Here is a 19916-nt window from a genome sequence, read left to right as displayed (position 1 = left end):
AACGTCACAACAGCTCGTGTCTGTTCATCAGGACACAGCTGTCCGCTCAGACTCTAAAACCTCCAGGTAGGAGACAGAGAGACGAACCAGAGGACACATGTGGACACGTCCATGAGGTCTACACGTTAGTTTCGATGTCTGACAGGAAGTCTGACTCTGGTCCTTTATTCTGAAAGGTCGCACCGGAAGTCACACGGCATGCTCTGAGCTAGCTTGATGCTATTAGCACAAAGTTTCCTCCTCCGGAGAAGAAAAGGGGCTGAAGCGTCTCTTCTGTCCCTGTGTTGTTGAGCTGGAGGTCCGACATGTCTCCGGGTGGGTCCGGGCACACTTTGAGCTGACAGTGGTTACAACTGATCCCCGGTGTCTGCCGCCGCTCACCGAAGCTCTGGTTTGTCTCCAGACTTGTCTCCAGACTTGTCTCCGAAGGAGCGGAGTTCCCATGAACACACGGACCGAAGGCTCGGGTCGGTTCTGTTAGCTTGGCTGGGTTTTAATAGCAGTTTGGGGGTTAGCTTCGTTAGCATTAGCATGGCGTTCTTCGTGAAAAAGAAGAAATTCAAGTTCCAGACGCAGCTGGTCCTGGAGGAGCTCACGGCTGTCCCCTTTGTCAACGGAGTCCTGTTCTGCAAGCTGCGGCTGCTGGATGGAGACTTTGTGGCGACTTCTTCCAGGTAACGAAGCCCCTGGATGTCTGAGAGACATCTGCAGACAGGGAAGACATGTAAAGACTTTGAAGCTGTGTATCAGGGACATCCAGACTCTGTCCTGCTCGGTGTAGTCTGAGCTCTCTGGAGTCTGTCTGCTTCCATCCTTTGTGCTGATGTCTGTCTGCTGTAAGTCTGTCCCCCCTGTTGTTGGACCTGTTAGTCGGTGACAGCCGGCCTCTCTGTGCCAGTTTAAAGTCAGGGTGTTGCTGTGTTAGTGTCCTCAGTGTGGATCTACACCTGTCCTGCACGGCCAGGCTGAACACACACAGCTCGGACTGCAGGAGGTTCCTCCTGGTTTCTCCGGGTCCCCTCTGGTTCTCCCTGGTTCCTCCTGGTTTCTCCAGGTCCCCTCGGGTCCCCCCTTGTTCCTCCTGGTTCCTCCTGGTTCACTGACTCTCATTACATAGCTGTTGACGTCCCCCTCATCTCTCTTGGTTCTCTTTGAACCAGATCAGATTACAGGTCTAGTCTCATCTCAGACTCCTCAGCCGTGATGTTCTGCTGTTTGTAAAGGGACAGTCTGTGGAGACAGTCTGACCTGAAACAGGAGCTCATTTAAAGGTCTGTGTGTGTGTGGTGTAGTCCTGGACGATGGTCTCTTGGAGCACAGAGCCGGTCTGCTGTCCCGCTCAGACTCTTAGTTTTATTCTTGGCTGGAGCAGCGAGCTGCTGGCAGAGACCCTCTCTGCTGCTGCCAGGCTCATGTTTCCAGCTCTGGTTTCTGGACCGGGCTCCGTGGAACCACATTCAGGACTTCAGGGGTGTGTGTGTGTGTGTGGTTTCTTGTCAGCAGATGTTTCAGATGAGATCATCTCTCAAACATCTGATCAGCTGACCTGCAGGTTGCTGATGGACTCTCATAGACCTTCGTCCCGCCGGGTCTCTCAGACTCTGTGTGTGGATCACTTCGTCTTGTTGTTCTGGCCTCGGCTCATGGTTCGTGTGTGTTTCTGTCTCCAGAGGATTGCAGCTCTTATGAAAACATTGGTCAGACTGAACTCTTGCTGGGAAACAACAGGCGGTCCCTGCCGCCAGCTCTGGTCCTGTGCAGAGGGGACAGAGATGTCGGAGCCCTGTGAGGTCACCGTCCGGCTTATATAAGAGCTCAGACCCCCTTCCTCCAGCTCAGTTATCATCTCTGTGCCTGAGAACAAGGCGCTCTCAGAGGAGGAGGCGACGGCACGAGGCTCCCTCCCTCTGACAGAGAGCAGTGTTATGTCACAGATCTGACAGACGTGGTCTTTGTACGGGTCCTGGCTGAGAACAGTGTGTGTGTGGGGGGGGAATTAACGGCGAGCCTGACCAGCCGAGCACGCCGCCTCATATGAGAGAGTTGCAGCCGCTTGGCTGGACAGAGGGTCACATGCTGTGAATGTGACAGAGCATCATCATCATCATCATCATCATCATCATCATCATCATCCACCTGTGACCCAGACAGCAGCCTGCTGGGAGGCATGTTGGGGTCAGTTGGAGCAGAGGTGGAGACCTGCGTGCTCCCCGTTAGGTGGAGACCTGCCGTGCTGCCATGTTAGGTGGAGACCTGCCGTGCTCCCCGTTAGGTGGGGACCTGCCGTGCTCCCCGTTAGGTGGAGACCTGCCGTGCTCCCCGTTAGGTGGGGACCTGCCGTGCTCCCTGTTAGGTGGAGACCTGCCGTGCTCCGCCCAGGACAGGCGTCCCCGATGGAGACACGTCCCTCACATCCAGCCGGTCAGGCCTTGTGTTTTCTCTCTGATGGTCTCCATCCTGAGTTGGCAGACAGACCTGGTTTTCATGGCAGCAGCGCTCCAGGCGTTGTCAGCGTTCATTGGAAGTTTACAGTCTGGTTTCGTCCAAGCTGCTCCTGACGTCTCACCTCTGCCTGAAGCTACTTTAAAGCGGTGTGAAAACGTCTCGCACACAATCACACACATGCTGACTGTGGCTGTGATGGAGGAGTCCTCTGGGCCTGCACGGATCCGGTCTGAGGATGAGCGCCAGCAGCAGGGTGGAGATGGAGGGTGGATGTAGGGTGGGTGTCGGAACAGTCAGAGTACAACATGAACGTGTGTGACTTTGTTTATAGGTGAAGATAATGAGTTAAATGTGAAACTACATGAAGCACCACCCTGTAAACACCACCCTGTAAACACCACCCAGTAAACACCACCCTGTAAACACCACCCTGGACGTTCCCAGAACACGCCCGGTTCTTTATGTGGTTCCTGTGCATCGGTGGGTTGTGTCAGTGGTTCCCAGCAGGATGTGCTGCAGTTCTTAGAATCCTCCAGAGAACCACGAGCCTTTGGGTGGAGCTGAAAAAGTTTCCTGACTGTCGGTACTTGACTTGTTGGACTGATGTGGTGTAGGCCCGGTGATGGAAGCAGGAAACACTTCTACCACCTTCTAGGTCCAAACACAAAGTCCATTTAAATGTACCTGCGGTGGTCTGGAGTGTGAGTGTGGGTGAAGGTGTGACTGCAGGGCGGGACATCTGACACGTGAAACAGCAGGAAGGAGCGCGCTCAGTGAAGCCTCTTCCCAACAGCTGTTTCCTGTTTTCATCTCACTTTTCCAGCCGTTGGCGTTTTGGTGGGAAGTGAGGGGAGGTGTGTGTGTGTGTGTGTGTGTGTGTGTGTGTGTGTGTGTGTGTGTGTGTGTGTGAGAGAAACATTGCTGTTGGTTTTTGTTGTTGAGGTGAACCTGTGCAGATCAGTGTGTGGTCTCCTGCTCCTTCCTCACTGATGTGATAAAGAGTTAATCCTGAAGGGTGTCGCAGCAGGTTGAGGAGTGTCGGGCGGTTCCTGTGGTCTTTGATGGCTCTCATCATGTTTAAAGGCTGTTGGTGACGAGTGGACGACCTCTCTGGGTCCTCGTCCGTCCTGACGTCACCGCGCGCTCTGCAGGATCCGTCTGCTTCCTCAGCACTCTGCTGTTTATCTGAGCCCTCGATACGACCCGGCCCGGCCCGGCTGCTGTTTGTGTTTCTTCTGCAGCCGCGGCCCCCAGGAGCCATGCAGCCAGGATGAGAGATAAGAGTCCCGCACTGCTAGACCGCCGACATGTTGAGTCATCACATGTTAGGGGCCCCCTGAAGGGGGGCGGGCAGGGGGGCTGAAATCAGGGCTGTGTGTTTACATATCAGAGGTCCAGGCCGGGCTCAGTGAGGAGGCACAGGCCGGGCTCAGTGAGGAGGCACAGGCCGGGCTCAGTGAGGAGGCACAGGCCGGGCTCAGTGAGGAGGTCCAGGCCGGGCTCAGTGAGGAGGTCCAGGCCGCACCCGCTGTAATGACCTGGGCCGGGCTGCAAAGGTCAAAGAAAGTCTGATCCAGTTCCTGTAACACGAGCTCAGCCTCAGAGTTACTGTGATCTGTGATGGCAGCAGAGCTGTGTGTGTGTGTGTGTTCAGACGGTTACTTCACATCCTCTCTGCTGGTGGAAATGATGTTAGAGGGACACGCCAGAAGATTCCCACTTCACTGTGTGTGTTCACTGTGTGCGTGTTCACTGTGTGTGTTCACTGTGTGTTCACTGTGTGCGTGTTCACTGTGTGTGTGTTCACTGTGTGTGTTCACTGTGTGTGTTCACTGTGTGTTCACTGTGTGTGTTCACTGTGTGTGTGTTCACTGTGTGTGCGTTCACTGTGTGTGTGTTCACTGTGTGTTCACTGTGTGTTCACTGTGTGTTCACTGTGTGTGTTCACTGTGTGTGTTCACTGTGTGTTCACTGTGTGTGTTCACTGTGTGTTCACTGTGTGTTCACTGTGTGTTCACTGTGTGTGTTCACTGTGTGTGTTCACTGTGTGTTCACTGTGTGTTCACTGTGTGTTCACTGTGTGTTCACTGTGTGTGTTCACTGTGTGTGTTCACTGTGTGTTCACTGTGTGTTCACTGTGTGTGTTCACTGTGTGTTCACTGTGTGTGTTCACTGTGTGTGTTCACTGTGTGTGTTCACTGTGTGCTGGCTGCACAGTGCAAGAATTTGCACAATTATTAAGAAACCAGTTTGCGGCAGATCCTGACCTGGAGGGGAGCGTCTGAAACCTCCAGTTAGGAAATCTGTTACAACATTCTCATGTCTGCAGTAAACGCTGACCTTTGACCTTTGACCTTTGACCTGTAGATTTAACTCCTAACAAACACGGGAGCAGAATATAACCACGGCCCACACTGGGCGGTCAGAGCAGATCCACTAACTAAGGTCTGTACAGATAATCTACACGTCTGCGTGTTTGTGTTCACGTTCAGCATCACTTCCTGTTCTTGCTGAGCTGCAGCAGCGGAGCAGTCCTCCTGTGGGGGTATGATCTCTGAGTGTGAATGATGGAGGTCAGATGGAGGCTTTGGGAGCAGCAGGTTGTTGTTGTGCTGATTTTAAAACATCTGGGAAGTCTCAGCGGCAGGTCGGTGCTGGGACATCAGCCTCTGGCTGTAGAGTAGAAGCAGGCAGAGAGGTGGCAGCTGAAACAAACGGCTGGTTAGAGGGAGAGTGTTGGTGTGAGCGGCGGCTCCTCCTCTGAGCTGCTGGCACAGCATGGCTGGATTTCACTGTGAGGTTTCCATGGAGCCTGAACAAAGCCATCTGGGCTGAGGAATGTGGTTTGGGAACGCTCCACCTTACACTGGAGGACTGAAAGTGTGGGGGTCCTGATAAGAGCTGTGTGTGTCTGTGTGTGTCTGTGTGTGTGTGTGTCTGTGTGTCTGTGTGTGTCTCTACTCTTCTTAGAATCAGGCCTGTTTCCATTGACAGCTGGATCAGCAGAGATCTGGGTTCTGTATGGGCTGCTCAGGACCTGGACCGTCCTCTGGGTGTGTTTGTGGTGTTTCCCCCTCTCTGCAGTGAGTCTGACAGGCCTGTAATCTGAGAGTTATCTCAGTAAATCACATGCACATGCTGGAATACTGTGAAACAGGAAAAGCTGGAACCAATGTTCCCTCTGTTTGTTTTTAAAAGTTTAGATTTCAGCTGCATTAATGATCAGCTGAGGCAAATGGACGAGTCGTCGTTACTGCGTGTGTCTTCCCTCTGTGTGTCTGCACTCGGAGCCGCTGAGCTCTGAGCCGGCGGGTTTGTCTTTCACTCAAGTGTGAAAAGTGATTTAAAGAAGCCAAAAGAAGAAGGAAAGAAACAAAGTGGAAAAGATCACACGACGCACCGCGAGAGACGGTGGATCATGGTGAATGAAGGGGGAGGGGAGTGTGAGGAGCAGCTGCTGCTCTATAGACTCTGTGTGTGTCTGTGTGTGTCTGTGTGTGTCTGTGTGTGTGTTTGGGCCTTTTGTCCCCTGTTAAGGTTTCACACTTCATGTTCACCTCACGCTCCCTCAGTCATATCACAGGCTGTAATATGAAGTGATAAGGTCGAATAATAACCTAACCAGCAGTCATGTGATGTGTTCCTGTCATGTGTAGTGTTGTCAGCGTGCTCTGCTGCACCGTGAAGGTTTGTGTGTGCAGGAATGAAGGCGGCGTCCTGCAGCTGACTCTGTTGGGTTGGTCTCCTCTCAGCGTGTCGTTGGACAGAATCCAGTTCACGTCTCCAAAATGAGCGTTTACCTGAAGTGTTTGGTGGATAGAATGATGGTGCTCCTCCTAATGTGACTGTTTGTATGATGGATGTGTTGTTTTAGAGCCTGCTGACTGTTTGAGCTGCAGACACACACAGAAGGAGCACGAGGAGCTGTTACTCACGGTGGCAGCATGTTTATGGATGGAACTGTTAGTGCGTCCACCACTTTGGCCCAGACTGAAATATCTCAGCACATATAGACTCGGCACCGCTCTGACTCTCTGCTCTGACTCCCTGCTCTGACTCCCCTCTCTGACTCCCCTCTCTGACTCCCCGCTCTGCCTCCCCGCTCTGACTCTCTGACTCCCCCGCTCTGCCTCCCCTCTCTGCCTCCCCGCTCTGACTCCCTGCTCTGACTCTCTGACTCCCCTCTCTGTCTCCCCGCTCTGACTCCCCCGCTCTGACTCCCCGCTCTGCCTCCCCTCTCTGACTCCCCGCTCTGCCTCCCCTCTCTGACTCCCCGCTCTGCCTCCCCGCTCTGAATCTCTGACTCCCCTCTCTGCCTCCCCGCTCTGACTCCCCGCTCTGACTCCCCGCTCTGACTCTCTGACTCCCCGCTCTGACTCCCCGCTCTGACTCCCCCGCTCTGACTCCCCTCTCTGACTCCCCGCTCTGCCTCCCCTCTCTGACTCCCCGCTCTGACTCCCCTCTCTGACTCCCCGCTCTGACTCCCCTCTCTGACTCCCCGCTCTGACTCCCCGCTCTGACTCCCCTCTCTGACTCCCCGCTCTGACTCCCCGCTCTGACTCCCCGCTCTGACTCTCTGTCTCCCCGCTCTGACTCCCCGTGTGTTTTTTTGTGGAAACATGTCTCAGCTCTTGTCTTCGTCCTCCTGATGAGTCCTGATCCTTCTGCAGCAAACCCCACTGACTTTAGCTACAGCCGCATGCTAACAAATGAAGCTAGGAAACCTGCACACATGCTCCAAAATGAACCCACAGTGTTGGTGTGTTAGTCAGGGTCTAAAATCAGTAAATCAGATTCTGGGTCTGGCAGCAGGATTCGTGTCTCCTGTGCCGTATTAAGAGATGTGGCTGCACATTCCTGTCTGCTGCAGTGTCAGTTCTCAGGGATTCCATCAGCGGCTGATGGTATCTGTGAGGAAGAGCAGAGCGGTGACCTGGGTTGTTTTTACACTTATTGTTCAGGCCCCCCCCCCCCCATCAGGATCAGGATGTGGGGATGCTTAAAGGGCTTTCACAGAACTCATTGTGCACTGTTTTCCTAAAGCAGCAGGGACAATCAGTCAGTCCCTCAGTGCCCGGGGGGGTCACCTGCTGGTTAAAGAGGCCGCCTGCACACCAGGCCTCACATAAGTGGCTGCACAGAGTCCTTCAGACCAGCAGCCGTGGGGAGTCCGCCTGTGATCCGGTCAGTTTTGGAAAAACTTGCTCATGACATTGTTTTAGTCTCAGAGCAGCTCTGATGAATTTGATCCTCAGTGGACACGCCGGTCATGAGACGGTGAGACAGCCAGGGCATGACTGGAACGAATGTGCTGTCCTGCAGCATGAAGGGATGTTTGTGTTTGTGCTAGCGCCTGACCAGGATGACTCATTTGATCATTTCCAGTAAAGAATGAGGGACTGACGGAGCTGTGAGGGCTGTTCCCACACATTCATGTGTTCCTGCTGTTCTCACAGGGAGGAGGTCCAGGAGAACTGTGTCCGCTGGAGGAAGAGGTTCACCTTCGTGTCCAAGATGAGCGCCAACCCCCACACCGGAGTCCTGGACCCGTCTGTGTGCAGGGTGTCCGTCAGGAAGGTACGACTCTGCTCAGAAGCACAGACCGTGGCTGCCCCCCCAGAGAGGGAAGGCTGACTCTGAGGAGGAGGCTTTGTCCTGACTGTGCAGCAGCTGTCCAGATGTTTCTGAATGTATGATTCATCTGCTGCACCTCTACAACCCGACAGGGCTGCGTGTTCGAGACGCTGAGAGCTCTGATCCAAGAGCTGCAGATATTTATTGATAACATGTCAGAAGACCGAGCTTCAACGCAGTCTCTGATGTCATGAAGCATCACATGATGGAGCCTCAGGCTGGGTTTACTCCTCAGCCTCTTCAGTCAGTGTGAGTGCTGCTTTACATGCAGCCTGTTGATTTCATGCACAGACGCCTCAGTTCTTTATCAGCACAGAGTAGAGTAGACGCACTGTATTCATCCCGAGCTGGCAGATGTCACTGTGATATACAGGCAGGCAGCACGCAGCTCCATATCACCAATACAAACTAAACTGGTCTGAGGAAATGTTGTTAAGCTTTCCTCTCCTTAATGGCCGCTCTACACTCTTTTGCGATTTTTAGCGATCTTATAAGACCACTGCATGACACACTACACGACGTGAATCTAACAAACTTTGGTACGACGTCAAGTTTGATGCGTGCAGATTGTACGATGACCATTCACTCAATCACAGGCGATCACAGGTTACGCCGTACGTCAACATGCGAGGAGGACGCGGGGTGACAGGTCGTAGCAGCCACCGCTAGAATTTTATCTCGGTTTGTCTTCGGTCGCAAGACGCTGACAACAGCCATCGTGGAAGCTGTCACACAGCGCGGCGTAAGACCACCGATTTAGAGCCACGACCAGAGATGTCTCCACCGCTCTCCTACCATGCTCGTCTTTCGTCTGCGACAGCCCAAAATCACACAGTGTAAACCGGGCATAAGAAGCTGGCAGCGAGGCGTGGTCTGCACACTGTCACAGGGACGTGCATGGAGCCATGTTTGGGGATATTTGACCCATGTATTTGACCCAGGGCCGTCCAGGGTTCATGTGACCCTCCGTCATCATGTAAATATGTGTGATGCTGAGGGGCCGTGCCTTCTGGAGAGAGCTGCAGTTAATTTAGGAAAACAAATTACAGACCGAGGGAGCGGGCTCAGAGTCCTGCAGGATATTTCAGTGCAGACTGGATGCTGGCGGCGCTCAGGAGCCCCGAGTGTGGTCTGTAATTCCATCGTCTGGTGGAAGGCCTGTAATTGGAGGCCTCTGTATTATAAGTTGGATCTCTTTGTTCATGACTGTCTTCCTGTTTTCACTGCAGGAACTCAAAGGAGGAAAAGCTTATAGCAAGGTAAGAGCTGCACGCCTCACACAAACACAAACACACGAGCTGGTTCATGGATCATGGAAAAGTGGAAAAGGCGCCGCCTTAAATCATAGAACAGTCCACCTTTCCTTCACGTTTGCTGGGAATCTGTGGAAACATCCTGCCGACTGTGAGCGATCGGCTCCTGATGAGTCACGTCTCATGAATGAAGCTCCGAGGTCACGGAGACGACCTCGGACCTGGTGCGTGCACGCTGCACGAACCGCTTCCTCTGTTTTCTCCTGGTCTCCATTTAGACTTCCTCCAGTTAAATATACACCGCTTCCCTCCTCAGAAGCTGGCTTCCTTAAATACACACCTATGAAAACAGAAGCCTGAAGAAAGGGAAACCTGCAGGATGAGGAGCGGGAACCTTTCACTCACCTCACTTAAAATAACATCCCAGCTCAGACAAAGGCAGCCTCCACCTGGTTCAACAATTACTGCTCATGGTGCAGCTCAGAGGTCACCCTGTGAGGTGTCAGGCAGGTAATCATGATCAGAGCCCCTGTTACAGAACATCTGGCCTCTTTCAAAATAAAAGCGTCTCATGTCAAAGGACGTCTGATGCCTCTGTCTCCCCGGGTCTGAGGACAGCCTCAGCTGGACTCTGGAGTTCCCCTCTGTCCTTCAGAGGAAGGAGATGTCTTTATTTTGTAGTGGCGGCCATCTTGTCTTGTCTGTAGGGCACACTGAGGGACATCAACGTTGTAATTTCAGCGTCCAGTGGCGCCAGCTCTCCCACATGGCTCCGGCCCTCCTCCTGTGCTCGTACCCTCAGTAAAGTGCAGCTTTCAGCCTGACGTGAGGGCTTACACCCTGTCATACACTTCAAACCTTGGTGCTAATTGAAGGGTGTTTGAGTGACGGAAATAGAGTGAGTGAGTGAAGGCCTCCATTACTGAGTCCAGAACGAACTCCTCATCTAAACTCCTCTTCATCCTCAGCTCGGCTTCACGGACCTCAACATGGCAGAGTTTGCGGGTTCTGGCTCCACCGTGCGCTGCTGCCTGCTGGAGGGGTACGACACCAAGAACACCCGGCAGGACAACTCCATACTGAAGGTGAGGAGGAGGAGGAGGAGGAGGAGGAGGAGGAGGAGGAGGAGGAGGAGGAGGAGGAGGAGGAGGAGGAGGAGGAGGAGGAGGAGGAGGTTTACAGTTAGTGTGAAGGATCAGTCAGCTGATCACTGATGATCTTATGTACTGCCCTTCCTGTTTACTCACTGAGGAGTTGAGGAGCAGTGCCATCTAGAGGTCGTCAACACGAACTGCTCTGCGGTCTGATGTGTGTTTGTCATTACTAGTTACTGCTCAGCATGATGATGTCACGGCGCCCTGCGCCTACCTCTGTAAGTCTCTGTTCAGACACGGTATAAAAGTCTTTGTTTGTCTGAAGGTGATCATCGGGATGACCCTGCTGTCCGGAGACCCGTGTTTCAAAACGTGAGTGGTCCTCCATGTTGTGCTCGTCTCATTTCGTCTGTCCCACACTGACAGGCTCTGTGTGTGTTTTTATTTCCCCTGCAGGCCTCCGAGCACGGCCAAGTCCATCTTTATCCCCGGACAGGAACACACCCTGCAGCTGGACTGTAAGGGGGAGGGAACAGCCGAGTCCGGGCCGGCTGGAGGGGTGTCCCTGGGCCGGGCGAGCAGGCCTCGGCCCTCCATCGTCAGCTCAGGTACGCTCCAGAAAGTAATCCAGCTGCAGAAATGAAAGCAGCTGTGAGCAGCTGGCTGGACACATGCCGTCTGTCTGACCCCCCTCAGGTCTGCTGGAGGAATCAGAGTCTAACCAGAGCCAGTCCGGTCCAGCTGAAGCCTTCCAGTCGGGTCACTCGCGCAACTCCAGCTACGCCAGCCAGCACAGCAAAATCTCAGGTACAGCGCTGCCCCTCAGGGTCCAGCATCATAAATATAATCCTGATCACAGGCCTTTCTCCACATGAACTGTCCTCTGCCGCCCCCTTGTGTCCGTGCAGGCTACAGCACCGAGCACTCCTGCTCCTCCAGCCTGTCAGACCTCACCCATCGCAGGAATACCTCCACAGGAAGCAGCGCCTCCGGGGGTTTGGCCTTCACTGCTGACACACCTCCAGAGGGAGAAAAGGACGCCGGACGTCCAGAGAGACCCCCCAGACCGCCGCGGCCGGTCTTACCCCCGAACAGGCCCTCCAGGTACGTACCCAGAGGACAACTGCTGCTCCCTGACAGCAGGAACACCTGTAACACGCGTGTCTTCTTCTTGTGTGTGCGTCAGGAGGAAGCAGGACTCGGTGGAGAGTCACCCCTCCTGGGTGAACGACACGCGCATGGACGCCGACGACATCGTGGAGAAAATCGTTCAAAGCCAAAACTTTGCAGACATCAGCCAGACTGAAGGTAGTGAGCTGAGACAGGAGGACGTCCGCCTGGAGCTTTCACACGTCCTCTGACAGGTTTAACCCTGCAGCTGCTAACTGTGTGTGTCTGTTTCAGACAGTAACCTGCGCCTGTTCGTCAGCAGGGACGGAACCACGGCGCTCAGCGGCATCAGGCTCGGGAACAGGTGAGCTGCTCGGCCCGGACCTCCTCCTCTGCCGTCACCAGTGAGCTGGCTAATCTGCAGAGCTAATGCTAGTGACGCTGACTCCTCACAGACCTCCTTCCAGTCGCCTCCTCTGACCGCTGTCCCGTGTGTTTGCAGGGTGTCTGCCGGCGGCTACGAGCCCGTGGTGATCGAGAGCCACTGAAGCGCGGCGGCGGCGGCGGCGGCGGCGGCGGCAGAGGTTCAGTCCTGCTGGTTTTCCTGGAGCTTCAGCTGGTCTGACGCCGTGAGAGGAAAACACGTCTGTGTGCACTTTATGTGAAGTTTGTGGCGTCTGCACTCCGTTCAGCTGCTTTTTGTGATGCAGGGGTTAAAGTTCCACCGCTGAACTCTTCCCAGCCGCCACTGAGGATTCATCCCAGCGCTGCAACAAAGGCGTGATTGATAAGTTCGTGGCCTTAGATAAGGAGGAGTTAAAAGACGTTAGCACTGTTAGCACACCATTAGAATGACCACTCAGCTCCCTCCTCATCTTCCTCAGATGCCACTATAAGCTCGATTCTTTTTCCAATATTTCAGATTTTATTTTTTAAATTGAGTTTTTTTTAATCAGGAAGTTTTTTTTTTATAAAAACATGAAGTGAGGCCGGACCCTGATCCAGGGTCTGAAGTGACGGCTTCTCTCCTCAGAATGAGGAGCTGAGGAGAGCCGCTCTGTGTGGAGCAGTTCCCCTCGTCCCCCGTTGACCGGGGGAGTTTCAGTCGACCCCTCTGTGCCTGTGATGTTTCTCTTAAATGACCCTGAAGCACCATGAGAACTGTGACGGTGGAGTGCTGGTGAAGGCGAGGAGAGAAGTGTGTGTGTGTCTGTGTGTGTGTGTCTGTGTGGTTCGTCCCACTGAATCATAGAGGTGACACTAATCCTGTGGTACACACTCAGTTTACTCAGTTGGAGGAGACGCTGCCCCCTGGTGGAGCAGCAGCCTGCCTGTGTTCTTCTCTTCATGGTGTTCACACACAAACACCAGCAGCAGTTCTTGTGTTGCAGGAGAAACCTGACATCCAGCCGCCAGCCGGCTGGTTCTGTGCTGACGAGCTGCTGCAGACTCCTCCAGGTCTGACCCGGTGGAGTCTCAGGATCTGATGTTTCTGACTCAGTTCACAGAGAGTCTGGAAGAGAGAGGGGCACCGAATCCTCCCAGCATGGATTCATTCAGCAGAATATTTCCGTTGTTTACACCAAGCGTCAGATTTTACACTTGTTCTTTTTTTGTGTTATTTTAGCCTGTGTTGTCACAGGCGGCTCATCGTGCATGTGAATCACTTCAGCCAGTTTGTGGCTGTTTATTAATCTCACGGTTAGTTCTCGTCACGTTTGGGGATGAACCACTGACACTTGGGTTTACGTCAGCGCGGCCTTTTATCCTTTTTAAAGCATTTATTTATCTTTGTTTCAGACCCGTGCTTCTGTCGGGGGGTGGTTATAAGCTCCGCACACGACCCGCCTCCCCGAGCTTTTTTTTTCCTCTTAGTGATCATAAGAAGTGATTCTAACGAAGCTTAGTGTAACCTGAACCTGGAGCTGGGACGTTCCAGCCACTGTAGTTTGTTTGGTTTGTTTTTGTTGGCAGAAACAATAAAAAACTGACCTGAGTCTGTGCCGAGTGATCAATGATGTTATTGCATGATATAAAGTATTATAGGATTTATTGGTTCTTTCACAGATGAAGGGATTCACAGCCACCTCCAGTTCATCAATGAGGCCTGCTCATGTCAGTGTTCTCTGCCCTCTGGTGGCCATGTTGGGTAGCAACATTCACGCCGCTTTTATCTTGAAATACACGACCGGAAGCACACCCTATGTAATCTGTCTAACTTGATATGAGCTTGTTGTGATTACAGATTGTGGCCACTAGAGGGCAGCACGAGTCATTGTTCGGTGTCACGTCTGCAATAGAAACAGTCTGTAGAGACATTAGCTAAACTAGCCGCTAGCTTCTCCATTCTGGTTAGCTTGCACCTGTTAGCCTCGGCTAATTTTCAGATAGCATGGCGTCCTACAGTCAAACTTTAAATTCACATTCAGACCAGTATTTAGGCGGTAAGTCATGTGACGCTGTTTGGTTCTCGGCTCCTGAAGGTCGTGGTCTAACGGCTGAGATGTGGACCGAGCTGCTGAACAGTGAGAACACTTGGATTTTATCTCATGAACAGATTCCATGAGCCTTTCGGTTAAAGCGACAATATGAAGCCGTCATTATTATTATATTGTTATAATAAAGAACGGGTGAAGCTAATGAAGCTAATCTGAAGCTAAGCTAACGATCAGCTGTGTTCCAGGTTCATTAAGGAAACATGTTGAGCTCATGTCAGCGTTCTGCTCCTCAGGTTCTGCTGGTTACCTGGAGAGACTGGTAATGGGTCCACTGACACATAGTGAACTAGACCCAGTACCTGGTCCAGACCCACCAGTGAGCACCAACATGCAGAGTGCTTGGTTAGTCAGCAGGTCGGACCCACAGGGCTGAACTGGTCAACATGTGACCATTTATCCGTTTAACAGACCACACTAGTCGACGCGTTGCAGTTTAACACCATCCACTCCAAGTGTGTGTGTTCAGTAAAGACTTTAACTAGTTCACTAGTTGGGGTTTGGTCTTGGGGGGGGTGTTTGACTCTTATCAACTAACTTATTTCTTCATCAATGTGAGCTCCATGTTTGGAGCTCGTTGTGTCTGTTGGACAGACAGGTGGACAGACAGGGAGACAGGGGGACAGGTGGACAGACAGGGACAGGGCCTGAACTGCCTCTGATCTGGTCTGTGTGTGTGTGTGTGGGGGGGGGGTCTGATTTACTGAGAACTGAGTCTGAGACATTCAGGTTGTCTGTGTGTGTGTTTGTGTCTGTCTGTGTGTGTTTGTGTGTGTCTGTGTGTGTGTGGGAGGGTCTGATTTACTGAGAACTGAGTCTGAGACATTCAGTTTGTGTGTAATGAAACCAAAACTGACACAGAGAGGACATGAAATGCTGAATGGACTGTAAAGCACCCAGTCAGGAGTGTGTGTGTGTGTGTGTTGCTGGCACCGTGCAGGCCTGTGGTTGACACCTTTAATGGAGGATAATATGAGCACGGCCGTGGCGCTGTGGGCGGCTCGGCTCTGACTTACTGTTACAGTGTGAGGACGGCTCAGAGGCGTGAAGAGGAGCGGCGCGGCGCCGGGAACAGAAACTGACACGCTGCCAGGCTCGGAACGTGCTGAGCGGGCGCGGAGCCGGGGATGGGGTAACCATGGAAACAGACAGACAGACGTTTGGACGCCGATGTTCCACACGAACAGATCTCTACACTCCACAGGATGTTCTCCAGCTCCCAGGATGCACTGGGCTGGCCCTTGATGACAGACAGGATGTAAGCTGTCCGTGTCCTCACAGCGCAGACTCTGTGTCTGTCTGGATCCAGCTCTCCCCTGTCCATGTGTGGACGCTGCAGACAGAGACTCCAGCAGCTCTCACCAGTGTCTGGACTGGACCTGAGGCAGCGTGGAGGGAGAGGGGACATGACCTTTGACCCAGTCACCTAACAGATTAGGAATCTGCTGTTTAATCCAGAAACAGGGACCCTGCTGACCTCAGCAGTCCTGGGTCCAGCCTGCTTCTCTCAGCAGGTCCTCTGAGGGACGGCCTGTTCTGATGATGTGAAAGTTGGGAAGTTGAACTGCAGTGGTTTCCTCTGTTGGCACAGACTGATTTATATCGTAGCACCCTTTAAACGCCAATAATAGACCTGCCTCATCTGGGGAGAGGAAGTGTCCGCAGTCATGTGACGGACGCATCGCTTCAAACGGAGGAGAAATGAAAGCTGTCCAGTTTGAGACCCGTCTACACCTGAACTGAGACATGTTTAGTTTGTCCTTCTGAGGACTTCCGACATTATGCTGCTCCTGTTGCCTAGCAACCTCCAGGAGGCAGCGTCAGTGTCCGGGTAAAACCCCAAACACACACAAAGGGGTGGAGCGTGAGCAGCGCTGAGGGTGCGGGCGATGTGACGTAGCACCTGCTGTCACTTAACCCAGAACAGATGACACCAGAAGGCGTCGTATCAAACGGTCTTTGTTTCTGCTGTAAGGGTCTAACGTGGAGGCCGCCGGGTTAACTGCTTCATGTCTGAGCCGGGCCGCTGGGACAGGCTCAGGGTTAAACCACAGCCTGAAGGATGAGAGACAGTTCAGAACAGGAGCCGAGTGTCGGTTACAGGAAACCTGCTGGGACTCCCACAGATGTCTCCAGAGACGTCAGATGAGTCTGGACACTCTGCACGTCCTCCTGGGCGCCTGACAGTGGGTGGAGGCAGGAGCACAGGGGGGGGGGACCTCAGCTCAGAGCTGCAGGTTATGAGACACCTGCTGTCAGGCGAGCTCTGTGAGCGGCTCACGGTCCCTCCTTCAGAGGAAGTCGGGCTCAGGCTGCATCAGCTGCAGGACGTCATGAATCTCTGCTGATACGTCCTGTCTCTGCTACACAGACCGAGGCAGCAGGTTACTGAAGCTGAGAGAAGCTGTGGACACGGCCTGCTGCAGGGTCACGGCCTGCTGCAGGGTCACGGCCTGCTGCAGGGTCACGGCCTGCTGCAGGGTCACGGCCTGTACCCCCCCCCCCCCCCCCCAGAGTGGGTCCAGCCCTCTTGAGGCTGGTAAACTGGAGTCTTTACTGTACATGAGTCTTCTTTCTAAATCTGCTCTGGGATTGGAACCGTGTCATTTTCATATGTGGGAAGTGCAGTGTGGGCTGTCAGAGGGGGCACGTTAATTATTTACCAGAACAGGATGTGGTTGCCGGTCAGGGACCGCTCAGGCAAATACAGAAGTGCCGCTCCGCTCCGGCCTGTTTCCTGGTACTCTCCAGAGTTTTACTAAGTGTTTTCTGTTCCTGATTCTGGACGGGTTCTGTGCTTACCGATCATTCTGCACGTCTCATGTTGTTAAATATAAACAGCGCGGCGGTGCAGAGCCGTCAGCTCACAGCAGGTTCTCTTTACAAGAAAGAAACATTGAGCCACAGACGTGCTGAAAACCCTTAAATAAGTCAGAGCTGATGATCATTCACTCAACATGAGTCTGTAAAGAAACACAACCAGCAGCAGTCACTGACCAACATGTCTGACCAGCTGGGTTCTCTCAGTGAGTACAGACAGTGGTGGAAAGTAACTAAGTATTTGTACTTTGTTACTGTACTTAAGTAATTTTTATGTATTTCTACTTAAGTAAAAATAACAGCTCATCCTTTCTCCTCTGACTCCATGTTGCAGCTGTCCCCTGTCCTTCCTCCTCCACTACATGTCTCCAGTGTCTGTAGTTCCTTGTTCCATGTGATGAACACAGTGTGGACTGATGTGAGGTCAGACTCTGCATGGAGGTGGTGTCACGCTGCAGCTGTGTTTCTATAATGAGCCTCAGTCATGATGCCGGTGCTCTGGCTCAGTGAGCTAACTAGTTAGCTGCTGTCTGCTAACACAGGTCCATCCATGAATGTGTGATGAACATGAATCATCACATGAATCTACAGCAGGAACACTGACACAGTAAACATGCTGAATGCCTGTTTGTTATCAGCAGCCTCTCTGTTCACTTGATGCCCACAGCCTGCCTCAGGACACACAGACCTGTCCACAGCCTGCCTCATGACACACAGACCTGTCCACAGCCTGCCTCATGACACACAGACCTGTCCACAGCTGCTTCTGGACTCAACATGGACATTAACTACACATGCTCCATTTTACTTTGATTATTTTAACCTGTTCACATCCTTTGGAAATCAATCATATATATTCAGTGTGTGAGTATGTTTACTTTGAATACTTTAAGTACATTTAAAAGTACTTAAGACTTTTACTTAAGTAGGATTGTTGATGCAGCACTTCTACTTTTACTGGAGTACTTCAGTACTTCCTCCTCCACTGAGTACAGATAATAAATTAAATTATTCTATATAAAATAATTAAACTCTTTACACAGAGTTTATCGGTCACAGTTCAGCTGCACATGATGCAGAAAAACCCAGAGATCAATAAAAATAGAGCCTCAGAGAGAAAACCCACATTTAGCTCATTCAGCAGAAACCCCCTGAAAACATCAAGATGCCGCAATTTTTACATCTGACAGAAAAAGTGTTTCCTACACACACACACACACACACACGCACACACACACGCACACACACTTCCTTATTTGCTGCTTTATAAGGCCGGGCTCTCCTCCACTTCTTCACATCGCTCTCACATCCTCGTTGATGCTGAAGATCAAAGCAGCTGCTGCCAACATGAAGTTCTTGCTCATCGCCGCCGCTCTGACGCTCTGCTGCTGCGTCGGCAGCCTGCAAGGTATCAGCTTCACCCTGTGTCATGGTGTTATTACTGTGCATGGTGCATGTTCGTCCTGAGAGTCTGACCTGAACCTGTGTCCACAGCTCACTCCGTGCGCCGCAACTGTTACTGCATTCAGACCAGCTGGGATCCCGTCCCCGCCCGGGCCATCCAGAAGCTGGAGGTGTTTCTTCCCTCAGGCCAGTGCCGCCGCAGTCAGATCGTGTGAGTATGAGTTCAGGGCCGGTGTTGTGACACTGGAGTGCCTCTCACTGAGGATGTATTGATTAATGTGACCTCCCTCCACAGAATCACCAAGAGGAGTGGATCCAAAGTCTGCATCAACCCTGAAGCCAAGTGGATCCAAGAACTCCTCAATACTCTGCAAAAGTAAAAACCTTTCAGCTTCCTGTGACGTGTGTGTGTGTGTGTGGTGATCATGGAGACATTAAACTGTGCACGGTGACACACGGTGAGCGTGTGTGCCCCCTGCTGTGACAGTGTCGTCTCACTGACGTGTTGTTGTGTCCAAAGGAGGCGCTGTGCCAGAGGGGGCGGCGCGTCCTGCGTTCACCAGCATGTTCTCTGAGGACGGTAATGAACACTCGCTAACAGGAAACTAACAGTAGGATGCTAGCATGTCATCCCTGATCACCACACACACACACACACACACACACACACACACACACACACACACACACACACACACACACACACACACACACACACACACACACTGAGCTTTCCTTTTGTTTCCTGCTTTCTAAAGTCTTCTCTCCTGTTTCAGTAAAAACGTGACGTCCACCGCTGTGCCGGCCACAGCCAGCGTCTGACGGCTCATCGTCCGGCTGGGAACTGTGCTGTGATACCAGATTATATCTGATGGAAGATGTGAGATTATTTTACTGCATGTAATCCAATGTGAACCAAGTCCTTCATTTGAACATTTGTACGACTTTTCTTAAAGAAATAAAGCACAGACAGAAAAAACTTCAAAAATGTCATTTTATTGCCTACTGAGGGGGGGGGGGGTGTCCTCCTGTCCTCTGACTCATAGAACAGACAGCGGTGTCTCCTGTGTTTGTGGGACGCACGATATCAGACAGAGACAGAGACGGGGACTGTGTGTGAGGACACCGCTGCAGGACAGGCTGCACGCTGTCTGCAGTTAGATGGTAAAAAGTGTGTTCAGCCAGACGGAGCTGAACAGTGTCAGAATCTATGGTGCATCCCCACAAACCTCCACCCGTGCTCGTGCCTCAGTGTGGTGGAGAGGTGCACACCATCACATGCAGACGGCTGTTTCTGGTGGCTCCTCCTCCTCATGTGATGCAGCACCAGGAGCTGCTGGTGGATCCACATCCACACTTCAAACACTCTCTGACTGTCAGAGGGCAAAAGACTCACAACACAACAGCTGCACAACAGATTTCTGTTTACATTCAGAATCACACACAGTGGAGAACACACACACACACTCACACACACACACACACACACGGTGAGAGGCTGGAAGGAGTGAGTGTGGTGTGCAGATACAAAGAGTTAGCCTGAAGGATGAGGCGAGCGCTGGAGGGATGGAGCGGGGTCAGCTCTGAGCGCCTCATGGGCAGTGCTGCTGTTGACGTTTGTACGAACGAGGCACGTTGTTTGTAGAAAAACGATGAGGCGA

At 52.5% G+C, this 19916-nt stretch overlaps 2 protein-coding genes across 6 annotated transcripts; both read left to right on the top strand.

The window, feature by feature from the left end:
- Window positions 1-75: 75 nt before the first annotated feature.
- eeig1a (estrogen-induced osteoclastogenesis regulator 1a) lies at window positions 76-13532 on the top strand. 4 transcript variants are annotated; one of them, XM_028415308.1, is made up of 11 exons: window positions 76-674; window positions 7902-8022; window positions 9309-9338; window positions 10301-10417; window positions 10752-10798; window positions 10883-11034; window positions 11123-11233; window positions 11335-11530; window positions 11613-11734; window positions 11831-11900; window positions 12039-13532. In XM_028415308.1, exons 1-11 carry the CDS (start codon window positions 532-534, stop codon window positions 12082-12084), a joined length of 1155 nt encoding a protein of 384 aa, XP_028271109.1. In that variant the 5' UTR covers window positions 76-531; the 3' UTR covers window positions 12085-13532. The 4 variants fall into 4 exon arrangements, with proteins under 4 accessions (XP_028271109.1, XP_028271110.1, XP_028271112.1 ...); XM_028415310.1 differs by having other exon boundaries at window positions 648-674; window positions 7902-8328; XM_028415309.1 differs by lacking the exon at window positions 9309-9338 and having other exon boundaries at window positions 85-674.
- A 4573-nt stretch (window positions 13533-18105) lies between these two features.
- On the top strand, window positions 18106-19243 carry LOC114442052 (C-C motif chemokine 5-like). Of its 2 annotated transcripts, XM_028415322.1 has the most exons (5): window positions 18106-18259; window positions 18346-18466; window positions 18551-18631; window positions 18776-18835; window positions 19032-19243. In XM_028415322.1, the coding sequence occupies exons 1-4, from the start codon at window positions 18169-18171 to the stop codon at window positions 18828-18830; spliced, it is 348 nt and encodes a 115-aa protein (XP_028271123.1). In that variant the 5' UTR covers window positions 18106-18168; the 3' UTR covers window positions 18831-18835; window positions 19032-19243. The 2 variants fall into 2 exon arrangements, with proteins under 2 accessions (XP_028271123.1, XP_028271124.1); XM_028415323.1 differs by lacking the exon at window positions 18776-18835.
- The last annotated feature ends 673 nt before the right edge of the window (window positions 19244-19916 follow it).

Source organism: Parambassis ranga, chromosome 9 (genome assembly GCF_900634625.1).
Source record: "Parambassis ranga chromosome 9, fParRan2.1, whole genome shotgun sequence".
NCBI lineage: Eukaryota > Metazoa > Chordata > Actinopteri > Ambassidae > Parambassis > Parambassis ranga.
This window is presented reverse-complemented; position numbering and strand designations above follow the sequence as displayed.